This window comes from Callorhinchus milii, unplaced genomic scaffold, assembly GCF_018977255.1.
Source record: "Callorhinchus milii isolate IMCB2004 unplaced genomic scaffold, IMCB_Cmil_1.0 Scaffold25, whole genome shotgun sequence".
NCBI classification, from domain to species: Eukaryota; Metazoa; Chordata; class Chondrichthyes; order Chimaeriformes; family Callorhinchidae; genus Callorhinchus; species Callorhinchus milii.
Window position 1 is genome coordinate 6362879 of NW_024704766.1, and position 12800 is coordinate 6375678.

Sequence of the window (12800 nt, forward strand, 5' to 3'; positions counted from 1 at the left end):
TCAGACATGACAATTTGGAGAAATCCAAGATACTGTGTGAGACCATCATACAACAGTTGTTCGAAATGTTACAAGTAGAAGCAAAAGATTATTTCACACAAAATGGGACAGAAACCTCCCATTCAAAAATGGCCAAACTAAGGAAGGGGTACATGTTAGCTGCAGGTAATTATGAATTTATATGTTAGATACTCAGAAATCCTTTCAGTTTTTTTNGCAGGTCTCTTCTGGCTGGCACACTACCAGTTTTTAGAACAGAGTTGAGGAAATATTTCTTCACTCAGAGGGTAGTGATTTATGGAATTCACTCCCCCAGAAGGCTGTAGATGTCAGTCCGTGAACATCTTCAAGGCTGAGACTGATAGAATTTTTAAAGATAGAGGGATTAGGGGTTATGGGGACAGGGCAGGTAATCAGTTAGGTCTGAAGATCAGCCATGATCTTATCGAATGGCGGGGCACAGGCTCGAGGGGCTGAATGGCCTACTCCCTAATGTTCTTATGTTCTATGTTCTAGAGGATGCTATAGAAGGATCAGGAACAGAAGCCCTGGCTAGCTAACCATGCTACATTGCATTCTTCAAATGTATTTATAACAATAATCCTTGCTATATTTGACATATTTGACCTTATCAGTGTCCCACAAACACTTAGCCGTGGACTGAGTGACCAAATTATTATTTTTTGAAAGGATTATTATCCCTGGAAAGGAACCCACCAATCGATTGATAACCGGATTCCTACTTATTGCTCGGTCAACAGAGGCGAGTGGAGTAAGGAAACCTACCTAACATTTCACCCTACCTAGGAATCAAACCCAGGTCCACACCCTGCGTGGCAATTGCTTTAACCAATACGCTACAGGACTCTACAATTTTTACTGAACGGGATTGAAGACAAACAAAATTAACAAACAAGCTTGTTAATCATGCACTACTGTAAGCAGTCTAAGTAATGCCACCCTTCCATGTTAGGGGATCTCCCTGAAGCTGAGGAAATTCTGAAACAAACAATCAACCAAATGCAGTGGAGGTGTCAACTGATTCAAAGAAGATAAATGAAGTACGAACATTGGGTCTTAATCCTCTTCTTCCGCTACCAGACTTCCAGGGGTGGGAAAGGAAAGGTGCGAAAAAGCAGCTAATGTTGACCTATACAGAGCCTGCAAGCCAACGCGCTAATTGTCTAAGGCAGCAATTATTGATGTAGCACAATTAATTAATTTCTTACTGGGCTACAAGTATAGTATTCCTTGCATTTTATATAGCGCATTATTATAGAATGGATGTATACAGAATATATTATAAATGGAATTGACTGCATATTTTGCGGGTGAAATGATGCTGCCAATCGCACACAGCAGTGTCCCACAAACAGTCGTGGATTGAGCGACCGAATAATTTTTTTTAGGGTGCGGGGTTTATTCTCTGGAAGGAGATCCACAAATCAACTAACAACCGGGTTCCTACTTCCTATTAGGTAAACAAAATCATGTGGAGTAAGGAAACTTGCGCAGCCCAGAAAACAAACCCGGATCCTTTTGCTTGTGAGACTCTCACCGCTATGTTACAGGACCTTCAGAAGCAGGAATGCACTGCATCCGTGCAAAATGGTGGATGGGAAGAGAGGACCACTTACTTGCAACTGGTACAGGGGGTAAGGGAATAAAAAATAAGGGCCTGGACTAGGTCTGTCCTGTAGTCGGGATGATTCTGCCTTACATACAAGCTCACCAGCATCCATCTGGTCCAAATTGCTAGTCATAACTGGATACCAGCTGATAACAGAACTGCATACTCAGCAAGAACTGAAACACCTGAACTAACTAAATATCCTCAGCTGTGCACTGAAGCTCCCGTCACGGATTCTAACCTTTTCATTTCAGGAAGAAAATAAGACAAGAACAGCCGGCAACTGGAATAAATACAAAGGTACCTTTCTGGCTTTTTGTAAGGCTGTTCTTTCCTCTCTGAAGAATAGTGGTCCATTAATTGTTGAGTTAATAGGCTCACTGCTTAAATTGATTCTGACAATAATTCACTAACAATAATCCATTATGGAGCTCTTCTATAAATGCTTCTACTTCCAGGCTTGAAGATGCGAACTCCCTGCAATCAACTGATTGTGTTCTGCTCTGAAGATCATGGGCAATCCATGGTAATCTTGTCTCTACACTTACCAATTGTTAACGGCCTGGCAGAACTTTAGGTTCCAATGTTATAGGCTGTATGTCAAATGCAAGTTGCAATTTAATATAAGAATCCTAAACTGAGTAAAACAGCACCAGCATCTCTAGTTTGTATCCATCAACAGCTTCTCCTCCAACCCTCACACTGTCATGTGCAGCATTCTTCAGGGCTATCCATGGTTCTCTTTAATATCTACATGCTCCCACTCATTGATATGATCCGCAGATACGGAATTAACTTCCACACACACATATCTTAAGATATCTACCAAAAGAAGCAGAGGGGAGGTTAAAGAAATGTTTTCACTCACTGAGTTGTTCGAATTTGGAATGATCTGCTTGAAAGGGCAGTGAAGTCCGATTCGATAACAGCTTTTAAGGGAGAACTGGACAGGTATCTGGGGAAGACGGGTTTGCAGAGTTATGGGGAGAAAGCTGGTGATTGGGGTTTAGTGAAAGTGACGTTCTGTCAAAGAGCCGCACAGACTCGATGGGCCGAATGGCCTCCTTCTGTGCCGTAACATTCTATGAAACTATATATATATGTGTGTGTGTGTATATATATGTGTGGAAGTTAATTCCGTATCCGTATATATATATATATGGATGAAACCCAATTCTTTGTCTGCACCTTTGATTCTAGGACCCACTGCTATACTGATATTGTCTGTTAGCCTTCAAGTACTGGCTGAGAGCCAATCTTCTCCAGTTGAATGGTAATAAGACCAAGGCCCTCTTGGCTTAGCTCCTGTCAGCACCTCCTTACCTCAGGTGCTGACAGCATCACTCGCCAGGAATGCACTCTCCATCTCACTGAGACAGTGTGGAACCTTGACATTTTGCTTGAATCTCGACCGTCTTTTAAACCTTACATAATAATAATCTTTGCTTTTGATATCCGTGCAATGGCAATTCTGCCTTCCCCAACCTCCGTATCACTGTCCACCTTGTGTCCAGGCACATCTATGCTATCTCCCTGCTCACCAGAGAGGAAGCTAGCATTCCTAATTCTTCTCTACTCAAACTGCAGATTATTCAGAATTCTGCAACTCCTGCACTAAACTCCGCGAGTATATCACCCCCCCATCCTCACCCGGCTTGACTACCGCCTCATACCACAGGGGATTCAAAATTCTCATCCCTATTCTTAAAGCCCTCCCTCTATGGCCTTATTTCTCCCTACTTCTGCAACCTACTAAAACACCCACTCAGGCTGCTCCGTGTCCCCCCCCCCTGCCTGCCCCACCAATGGGAGTCGGGCCTTCAGCCTTTCTGCCCCCACCTCCGGAACTGTATCCCGGATCCCCTCATCCATCCATCTTGCCCCCACCTCGACTCCAACCCCCATTTTGGGTACAAAAACCCATCACAGTACAGCACCTTGGGACATCCTCCTGCCATGAAAGGTGCTGTACAAATACAAGTTTTTGTTGTTTCTGGCATTTAGTCCCAGTCTGCAAAGAACCCAATTTTCCACATTTGCAAGACTTTATTCCGCTTTGTGGCTAGAGCTCAGCACTAGTTTAATAGTTTAATTAACATGACAAAGTTCAATGTTTTAAGATACAAATTGATATCATGATAATCTTTATATTTGATATAGTGTGTCTGAAATCAAATTAATTGTTTTAGAATACACTTGTACCCAAACAGCATGTTAATGTAAACAGCCTACTCGGCGTATCACTTATTAGGCTGTCGCTTGGGAGAAAGTCTCAATAGCCACAATCAGTACTGTATTAGCTACTGGACAACTTCAACTCACATCTGCATGAGGCATCCGAGTCAATGTTACAGCTGAAATACTGACGATATATCCCAGCAAGCTCACTGTAATAGCTTAAGCATTAAGAAATGTTTAACTGATTCAGCTACGCAGCCTACAAATTCACAACTGTTTCATTAATTGCAAAATGTGCAGTTTTAATCTGTATTCTGAAATGTTTTAATCACACAATAAACCTAGGTCACTTTGTTCAATGTCTTCGTATGCTGGATTTAATCTGGAGGAGGTCTTTCTTCCTGTAAGGTAAGGAAATTCCCTCACAGCACTCGATCAATTGTCATGACCTTGTGCTGGCAACTACAGGAGCAAGTTACAGGGTTTCAAAAAAAAAGCCACAGCCCACTTGCAATAAGTCACACTGCGTCTTGTCCCATCTATTTTGCACATACCTCAGTATGATACAATGCAGCTTGAAAAGCAGAAACCTGAAACAGTTCACCACCAGATGTCCTCATTCTTAAAGCCCTCCCTCCATGGCAAATTTGGGGCCATTATTGCTTATATTTTTTTTTAGCAATAATCAGGCTGAGGACTCATGGGGGGTGGGGGGGGGAGAAGAAATGTCAGCCCTCTGTGGGGTTTTCAGTAGTCTGGTTTCTGAGCCAGAGGGGTCCTCGGTACTCCAGGGCACTGCTGAATACAGCACATCGACAGGACCTGAAAGGGCAGGCCAGGCACCGGGAACATGGGGAGTCATGCCACTCAACTCCTGTCAGCCTGCAAGCCAAAGCACTAACGGTTAAGGCAGTCCTATCTGGAAAGCTTAATCTAAGCGGGAAAGCTTGCCAGATACCACCCTGAAACTGGAATCAGTCCCGTATGGTTAAGCATTCACACAGTCACTCGACCAACCATTGCTGCACTGCTACTATTTTTCAGACATTTTCCCAAACCACACAAAAACAGGATGTGAAATATCCAGATACATTATATATATATATACACACATACACACACACTCTTTAAAATCAATAAACATCATGCCAGAGCCTGGCAGCAAGTAACTAACTTTGAAACCTGCCTTATCCACACAAATTTGGGAAAGAGAATTTTCTTTACAGATTTAAAAAAAAACCGTAAAACAAATCTCAAATGCAGAATCTCTTTAAGAAACCCTTTTTAATACAAAAACAAAAATCATGAACAACAGTGAGTGAAACAAAAGAGGCAGACAGGAAGGGTGCGTGTGGGGGGAGTGGGAGAAACAAGAGAGGGGGACGTGGGGGGAGTAGAAAACAAATGGCATTATAGTCACTTTGTCCTTAATCAACCTTGGTCATTAAACTTTTTTGAGCATCCCAGGATTACTGGGGAGGGTGGGGGGGGAGAGAGAGAGAAGGGTATTCTCTTTCCCAATCATATTTTTGTGTGTTCGATCTTTTCTTGCCTTAAGTCTCTCTCGCTCTCTCTCTCTGGCCGCTCTTCTCCTTAACACTTCGCCTTCTACCCCTCTCTTTTTTGAGCATCTGAAAGTCACTCTTTGGGAGTTTTTTTTTTGCCGCTTTGGTTATTTTTTTTTACTTTGGAGCAATTTGGAACAAGTCTGTAGGTATTTTGCATTCTTTCTGGGCTCAAATCCCTCCGTTAACTCATTTTCTTCACCTTTTAGTTATCAGGGATGCTGATGGTCTCTCTCTCCAACAGTCCTGCGACTGCTGTTGCCAGTTGGTTCTTCCCAAAATTTCTTCCAGATTTTTCTTTTGCACGTTCTACAGCAGCTTCTGGGTTCTTTCTTTGCTCCTCTCAAAATATTTTGCTCCCCAGAGAGGACCGTGATCCCTCTGTCTCTCTCCCCCCCCACCACCTCCAGTAACTCTGAGACTTTCAAAAAAAAGGCTTGTTTTGTGTGTTTCGGACCAGTTTTGCGGTGGTCGCAGCATCTTCCTTTGCTCCTCTTCCTCCTCAAAACTAACTTTCTTCACTTTTGTGCTCTCCGGGGATGATGGCGGTCTCCCCCTCTCTCTCCCGCGCGCACCCCTCCCCCCCCCAGCCCCTCAGTACTTGAGACTAAAAAAAAATAAGCTCGTTTTGCAGATGTTTTGGACCATTTTTGCGGGTCTTTTGGACCATTTTTGTGGGTGTTTTGGACCACTTTTGTGGGCGTTTTGGACCGGTTCTGTGGCTGTTTCGGACCAGTTTTGAGGGCGTTTCGGATTCCTTCTTCGTTCCTCTTCGAAACTAATTTCCTTCACTTCGTGCTGCCCGGGGTTGATGATGATGATGGTGATGATGGTGGTGGTCGCTCTCTCTCTCTATCTCTCTCTCTACATCACTCTCTCCTCTTTCCCCCCCTCTCTCTCTCTCTCCCCTCAGTAATCCTGTGACTGCTGGGAGCTCTTCTTCCCGCCGGCCTTGCCTCCGCCGCCTCCTCCCCCCCCAGATCCAGACGAGGCCCCGGACGACGTCTTCTTGGGCAGCAGCACGGCCTGGATGTTGGGCAGGACGCCGCCCTGGGCGATGGTCACGCCGCCCAGCAGCTTGTTCAGCTCCTCGTCGTTGCGGACGGCCAACTGCAGGTGCCGGGGGATGATGCGCGACTTCTTGTTGTCGCGGGCCGCGTTGCCCGCCAGCTCCAGGATCTCGGCCGTCAGGTACTCGAGCACCGCCGCCAGGTACACGGGGGCCCCGGCGCCCACCCGCTCCGCGTAGTTGCCTTTCCTCAGCAGCCGGTGCACGCGGCCCACCGGGAACTGCAGCCCGGCCCGCGAGGAGCGCGTCTTGGCCTTGGCTCGGGCTTTCCCGCCGGTTTTACCTCGTCCCGACATAGCCGCTCACTCGCTGACTGACTGACTGAGGCGCAGGGCTCACCTCTGTCCCTGTTCTCCGTCTCTCTCTCTCTCTCACCCGCTCGCTCCCTCCCTCCCAAAATGGCGCCGGACCGCCTCGTTCGTTCGTTTTTATTCCCTATCCTTCGCGCTCTCCGGCCGCCCGCCACGCCGATTGGTCATCCCTGCTGACCCCGCCTCCTTCACCGGCCGGCCCGCTCCCATTGGCGCAGCCGCACGTCAGTCACCGCCTCCGCTCGCCTCAATGGCCGACTCGTCAAGCGCCCGCCTCGCTCGCCGCCCCCTGATTGGCCAGTCCTCTGACTCACCGCCGCCTGATTGGCCCGCCTGCCTGCCTAACCGCCACGTCGATTGGCCAGTCCTCCTGAGTAACCGCCACGCCGATTGGCTAGCTCGCTCCGCGCCCGGCTCAGCGATTGGCCGGTACGTTCTGATTGGCTGGATGCCACGTCCGTCACAGCGTACGCTCTCCTCAATGGGCCAACAGGTCAAGCGCCCGCCTGACCAACCGCCCCCTGATTGGTTGCCTTCGCCCTTCTCCCGGCGCGGGAACCAATCGGACGCGTTCCCGCTGTCGGGTTCGAATCCCGTGGGTATTTTTTGAATGAAGTTTTTATTGAATGAAGAGAGTGGAGGCGAGTGGAGCAGTAACAGATTACTACTGAGGAATGTTATTGGTGATAATTCTGGCACTTGACCCAACGCCTTATCATCACGTCTGTGCGACGTCTCAAAGCGCGTCGCAGAATATGCCGTCACAAGTGTAGTGACTGTGTATTTTGTGGGCGAAACGCGGCAGCCAATTGCGCACAGCAGTGTCTCCCCCCACCACACCCCCCACCGCCCCCACAGTCGTGGATTGAATGAAAATAAAATTTAAAAAAAATAAAGCTGTTTGTGTGGGACACCGCTGTGCGCAATTGGCCGCCGCCTCTCACCCACGAAACACACAGTCACTACACTTTGGCAGTGTATTCTGAGAAGCGCTTCCAGACGTCTCGACGCCGCGAGGAATATTACCGTTACGATCGAATCTGTTTGGATTTTTTTTCCCCCCCCATCAACTTCACGGCCCAAATCATGATGATTTCCTCCCAATATTGCGGGTCGCCGACAAAATCTTGTGGCATGGTGTTGTTCCAAGTCCAAACAAATTTGTTTGTGATACGTGATTTGCACTTTTGTTTTGCAACTTTGACCGTTTATGCTGTGTTTTTCCTGCAACGTGTGACTTGCTCAAGGCTGAATTCTTTCCTGTCGCAAGTTAAAACTGCAAATATTGCAACAGTGTCGGTTTGGAGGAAAAGCAATGGCTCCTAATGTGTTTTTTTTGTTTCGTACAGTATTTTATCTCGTTCAGCTAGCCTCATGCGTCGTTTAAACACTTTATCCCCCAGGGTTTGAGACCCCCAGAGTGTGCGTTAGGGTAACTGCTGGAGCCTAACCAGCTAAAACAGCACAGCTTGCCAATGACATCACTGTCTGGCAAGGTTTCCCGCTGCTTGTCCAGTTAGGACCACCCTATCCATTAGGGGTTTGGCTTGCAGAGTTAACAGAAGGTTAGTGGGAGGATTCCCTGCCCCCAGTGAATGGTCTGTCCTTCAAGGTCCTGCCGATGAGCCAGGCCGGGCCGTGCTGGAGTTAGAATGAGGTGGAGGCTTGTATGGAATGTAAACACTGACAGCGAACTAGTTAGGCCGAATGGTCTGTTTCGAGACGCCACCCCTTGTGAAGGCCGCTATATAAATGCAGGTTTTGTCGTTGTTGTCGGGGCAGCTGAGGCTCTTGAACCCATCCGGATTCGAGGTGCAGATACAGTAAATACTGTAAAATAAATCAGTTTTTCTATTGACTGAAAATGAGCAGTTCCCCCCCATTTCATCAACGCACTCTGTTTTCTTGTTTAGAATCAATTTTTATTTTCAAGATGTTCGGGGGAACCCGGTTTCCACCTGCGACTGATTGACTGACTGTAAAGTTAACACATAGGGTGGTGACAACGTATAGGAAAGTGAGTATAGATAGGCCGTGTTTTTTTTAGTGTGTATCCTATTCGCGAGTGGAGATTCCACCCCTTCCCCCGATCCCAAAAATGTGTTAAAGACCATCAAAACACACTGTTAAAATCAGCGTGTGTGTTGGTAGGGGGAGGGGTAATGAGTTGTCTGTGTTGGTGTGTGTGTTTTGGGGGTGGGGGGGAATATTTCTGTGTTTTTTCTTTCAAAAGAAAATTCCTTCTCTACCCCCACCCCCACTCTTGCATGCACATGGAAGAACAATCCGCCTTATAACCACACAATCTCCCCCCCACCCCGAATAAAATTGGCGTTAAAGTCCGTAGAGTTCCCTAGCAGAAGCCTGCATGAGCCAACCTTAAGTTATGTCATAAATATTGCCATTTCTGGTTACTCGCCTTCACATCCCCACCTCTCTCTCTCTCTCGCTCTGTCTCTCCAGCCCTTTGAACAAGGGGATTAAAATGTATTATTTACAATAAACTTTGTTTTATATACACAATTAAGCACCTACACGTCGCAACTGGCCCTTCAGACCAAGTCCCCAAGTAGCCGAGGCATCCAACCACATTCCTTGGGGGGGAAAAATTAGCCGCTCAGAAATTGAGTAAAGGTCCATTGTCATCAACTGGAAGTCAAAGTACATTACCCGTGCCTTCCCCCTCCCTCTCCCACCCATAGGAACAAGAGGAGGCCATCAGCCCCTCGAGCGTGCTCTGACATTTTATAAGATCATGGCTGATCTATACCTCAACTCCAATTACCCGCCTTTGCTCTGCATCCCTTGATGCCCTGACCTATCAAACATCTATCCACCTCGTTCTTGAAAATTGTAATGGATCCAGCCATAATCCACAGCCTTTTTGGGGAGGGAGAGTTCTAGATTTCCACTGCCCTTTGTATGAAAAATTTACTTCCAAATTTAATTCCTGAATTGCTTAATGTTTATTGATCTTAATTTAATTAATCTGTGTAAATGTAAATCTCCCCCAAACCAAACACTGAGCCAAAGGTCCACTTGATGAATCTTGCAAGTTCCCTGAATCTCTCTCCCACTGCTTCCCTGCCTTCAAAACCCCAATGGAGTCCCATCTTGTTGTCCATGTACTCATCCAATGCTCTTAAACCCATTTCCACTCCGTAACCCCTTCACCTTGATCCCTCCTTTGCCACCTTCAAAGCACATCTCAAGACCCTCTTCTTCGACCGTGCCCTCAGGCACCCTCCTAGCCCTCCACCCCTGCTCAGGTCCACATCCCCGATTGTCCAGCGCCTCGGGACGTCCTCGTGACGTGGAAAGTGCTGTGTAAATGTAATTTGTGGTTGCTGTTGTAAAGCGCTTTGGGGCAGATTTCCCAAGTGAAAGGTGAATGGAAATTGTAGGAAGCTTCCAATCCCCTTTCACTCATTCCAGTGTCCCCTCCACCCCCTCTCTTTACAGTTTTAACCTACTGGAAACACTTTTAAGTACAACACACACAGCTGAGATTATTGTTGGTGTGTGGAGCCCGTGTACATACTTCTGTCTCTATTGCACCTAACTGCTTGTTGTCCCTCTCAGTGCTTCAATCATTAATGGCCATCAAATCATTCCTTGCTGAAGCACCCCACCTGCTTCACATCCCACCATCAGCGATCGAGCTTTCAGCCATTCTCCCCCTCTCCCTGGAACCCCATCCCAGGGTCCCTCCAGCTCACTCGTCCCTCTCTCTCTCTCTCTCTCTCCCCTTTTTAAAGTCTGCCTCAACACTCACTTCTTTGACCACGCTTTTGGTCACATTTTCCTCCAACCTCACTCCATTCAACTGCCCGCTCTCTCATCCTCTCCCCGTTCTTTCCCACCGGCTCGGGTGCCTGGCCAGATCAGCGCTGAGCGCTTTGAGACGTCCTCCTTGTGTGAAAGGCGCCGTGTTTTGTGATTTGTAAATCACAAAATTGTATCGTTATTGGAAAAAGACTGTCTGGTTCAGCCCTAACCTGGTACCTGATCCCAAAAGCTGGTGATTGAAACATCTGGAAATCTCCCGTCACATAAGAAGAGTTCCGAGCGCGAGGCCGTGGGCAGAGGTTGCGTGTTAAATGCTCCGAGACGCTACCCCACGTGACAGAGTGCTGCATAAACACGGTCACAAACCAGGCCCCTCACAATTTGATGGAGTGCTTCTTTCACTCACCCAAACAATCGCGGGACGTTTCACTGAAACATCCTCCTCCCCACCACCCTCTCTCACACGCGCGCACACACTCACTCCACCCACTACTCACTTCCCGGAGAAGTCCCCAAAGCATGTCAGTAACACCACAACTGTCTTGTTAAATGATAATCCATAACAAGCAAAAACGCCAATTGGGTGTCTTCCTGAAACTAAGAGATGGTGAGATATTTTGCTCACCAGCTACGCTCCCCTTGTGTGTCGGGGTGACATCGGTCAGTGTATCAGCAGGTGCCTACAGTCAGAGGTGCCTCCGCTCAATGATCGGAAGAAAAGGACAGACTGACTGAACCCGTGTGCGGAGGTGGCAGATATTGGGTGGATGGGGCCGGGGAGGGGGGAGGAGAGGGAGAAAATAGGGGTGGGGTCAAGGCAGAATAAATAAAGCGGGTCTGTGGGTTGAGGGGAGCGAAGCAAAGGGTTTCACAATGGAAGCAAAGTATCTGGATCCAACGATGTCCATTCCTTTCGTCCTGGCGTTCAAACCTCGGTCACTTAGTCAAATCCAAGCACTCCCAGACGCTACCCACACGAAGGGCAGAGTATAAATGCAAATTGTTGTTGTTGCTGTTGCTTCTCGGGGTCAGAGACGAGGCGTCATGGGGGCTATTAACGTCTCGCAGAAGAGTCTGAATTGGAACGGGATATAAATAATATCTCGGGGATACAGTATATAGTTCGGGAGGTCACGACATGTGCAAGTGTTTGCCAGGAAGGCAAACTGGATGGGTTTTGTTCTTCTTTCACCTGACAAATTCTTATGTTCTTAAAATACTTGTCCCTTGAGCTGGGCTGGGCTGGGCCGGGCTAAATTGAGCTGGGATGAGTTGACTTGAGAGCTCAGTTGGTCAGTCTGGGAAATGGCTCCCAACTCGAAACGCTGTCCGCTTCCTCTTCCCGTTCCCGTTCCGGCTCCGGCTCAGGGAGGGAAGCCTCAGTTCTCGGGGGTCGCCGTGGGGTTACCGTTGGCGCTGGCTTTGGACTTGGACTTGAAGGAGAAGCGCTTGATGATTTTGCGGGAGAAACTGCCCGATTTCTTCCTGGAGCCCACCGAGCCCTCGCTGGGGTTGGACAGGTCATCGTGCGAGTGGCTCAGCCCTGCCTCCTTCTGCTTGCTCCTCCTCCTGAACAGCAGCTTGGTGCCACTGCGCAGGAATCCCACTGATACAGGCAAGGAAGGAGTTAATAATAATAATTCTTGCATTTGATATCATAGAATCATACACTCTTACAGCGCAGAAGGAGGCCATTCAGCCCATCGTGCCTGTACCAGTCTTTAGAAGAGCTACACTGCCTATCGCTCCTTATCACGTCGTTGAGACGTCTCAAAAGCGCTTCACAGGATACATACTGTAGAATAGAGGGAAGGAGCAAGAGAAAGAGGGAGAAAGGGAGAGAGAGAGCAAGAGAGGAAGAGACAGAAAGGGGAAGGGAGAGAGGGAGGGAGGGACGGAGGGCCGGAGGAGGGAGAGGGAGGGAAGGAGAGAGGATGGATGGCAATGAACAAGAAACTTTTACCACGAAAAGTCATCCTGACTCTCCACATTTGATCCAACATCTATAACTGCATCTCAGGGAATAGACCTCCTGTGTAGTGACTGTGTATTTGTAAGCAGCCAAATTGCACACAGCAAAGCACCATGCCACCCCCCACCCCACGCTTAAAATGGCTGACTTCTGGGTCATTAGGTTGGCACCAACATCACTTCCGGGCACGGGCTGATCAGGACAGGTTTCATCCGGGGCCATTGATTGTTGGCCGGGATACTGGGAGAGACTCCTGTCATGTTTGCTCCGAGCTGATCAGGGCGGC

At 47.9% G+C, this 12800-nt stretch overlaps 2 protein-coding genes across 2 annotated transcripts in view; both read right to left on the reverse strand.

The window, feature by feature from the left end:
- Positions 1 to 6159: 6159 nt before the first annotated feature.
- LOC103188720 (histone H2A) lies at positions 6160 to 6916 on the reverse strand. The gene has a single exon (XM_042343977.1). The coding sequence runs from the start codon at positions 6736 to 6738 to the stop codon at positions 6283 to 6285; it is 456 nt and encodes a 151-aa protein (XP_042199911.1). The 5' UTR covers positions 6739 to 6916; the 3' UTR covers positions 6160 to 6282.
- Positions 6917 to 10458: 3542 nt separating this feature from the next.
- The window catches only part of c2cd2l (c2cd2 like), a 37166-nt gene continuing 34824 nt past the window's right edge, over positions 10459 to 12800 (reverse strand). The window contains exon 14 of the mRNA XM_007908779.2: positions 10459 to 12148. Coding sequence (XP_007906970.1) covers positions 11922 to 12148 — 227 coding nt within the window. The 3' untranslated portion in view covers positions 10459 to 11921. The remainder of the gene's footprint in view (positions 12149 to 12800) is intronic.

Excerpts from the sequence above, each read along its gene's own strand:
- LOC103188720 (XM_042343977.1), bottom strand. The coding sequence starts at position 6,738 with ATGTCGGGACGAGGTAAAACCGGCGGGAAAGCCCGAGCCAAGGCCAAG.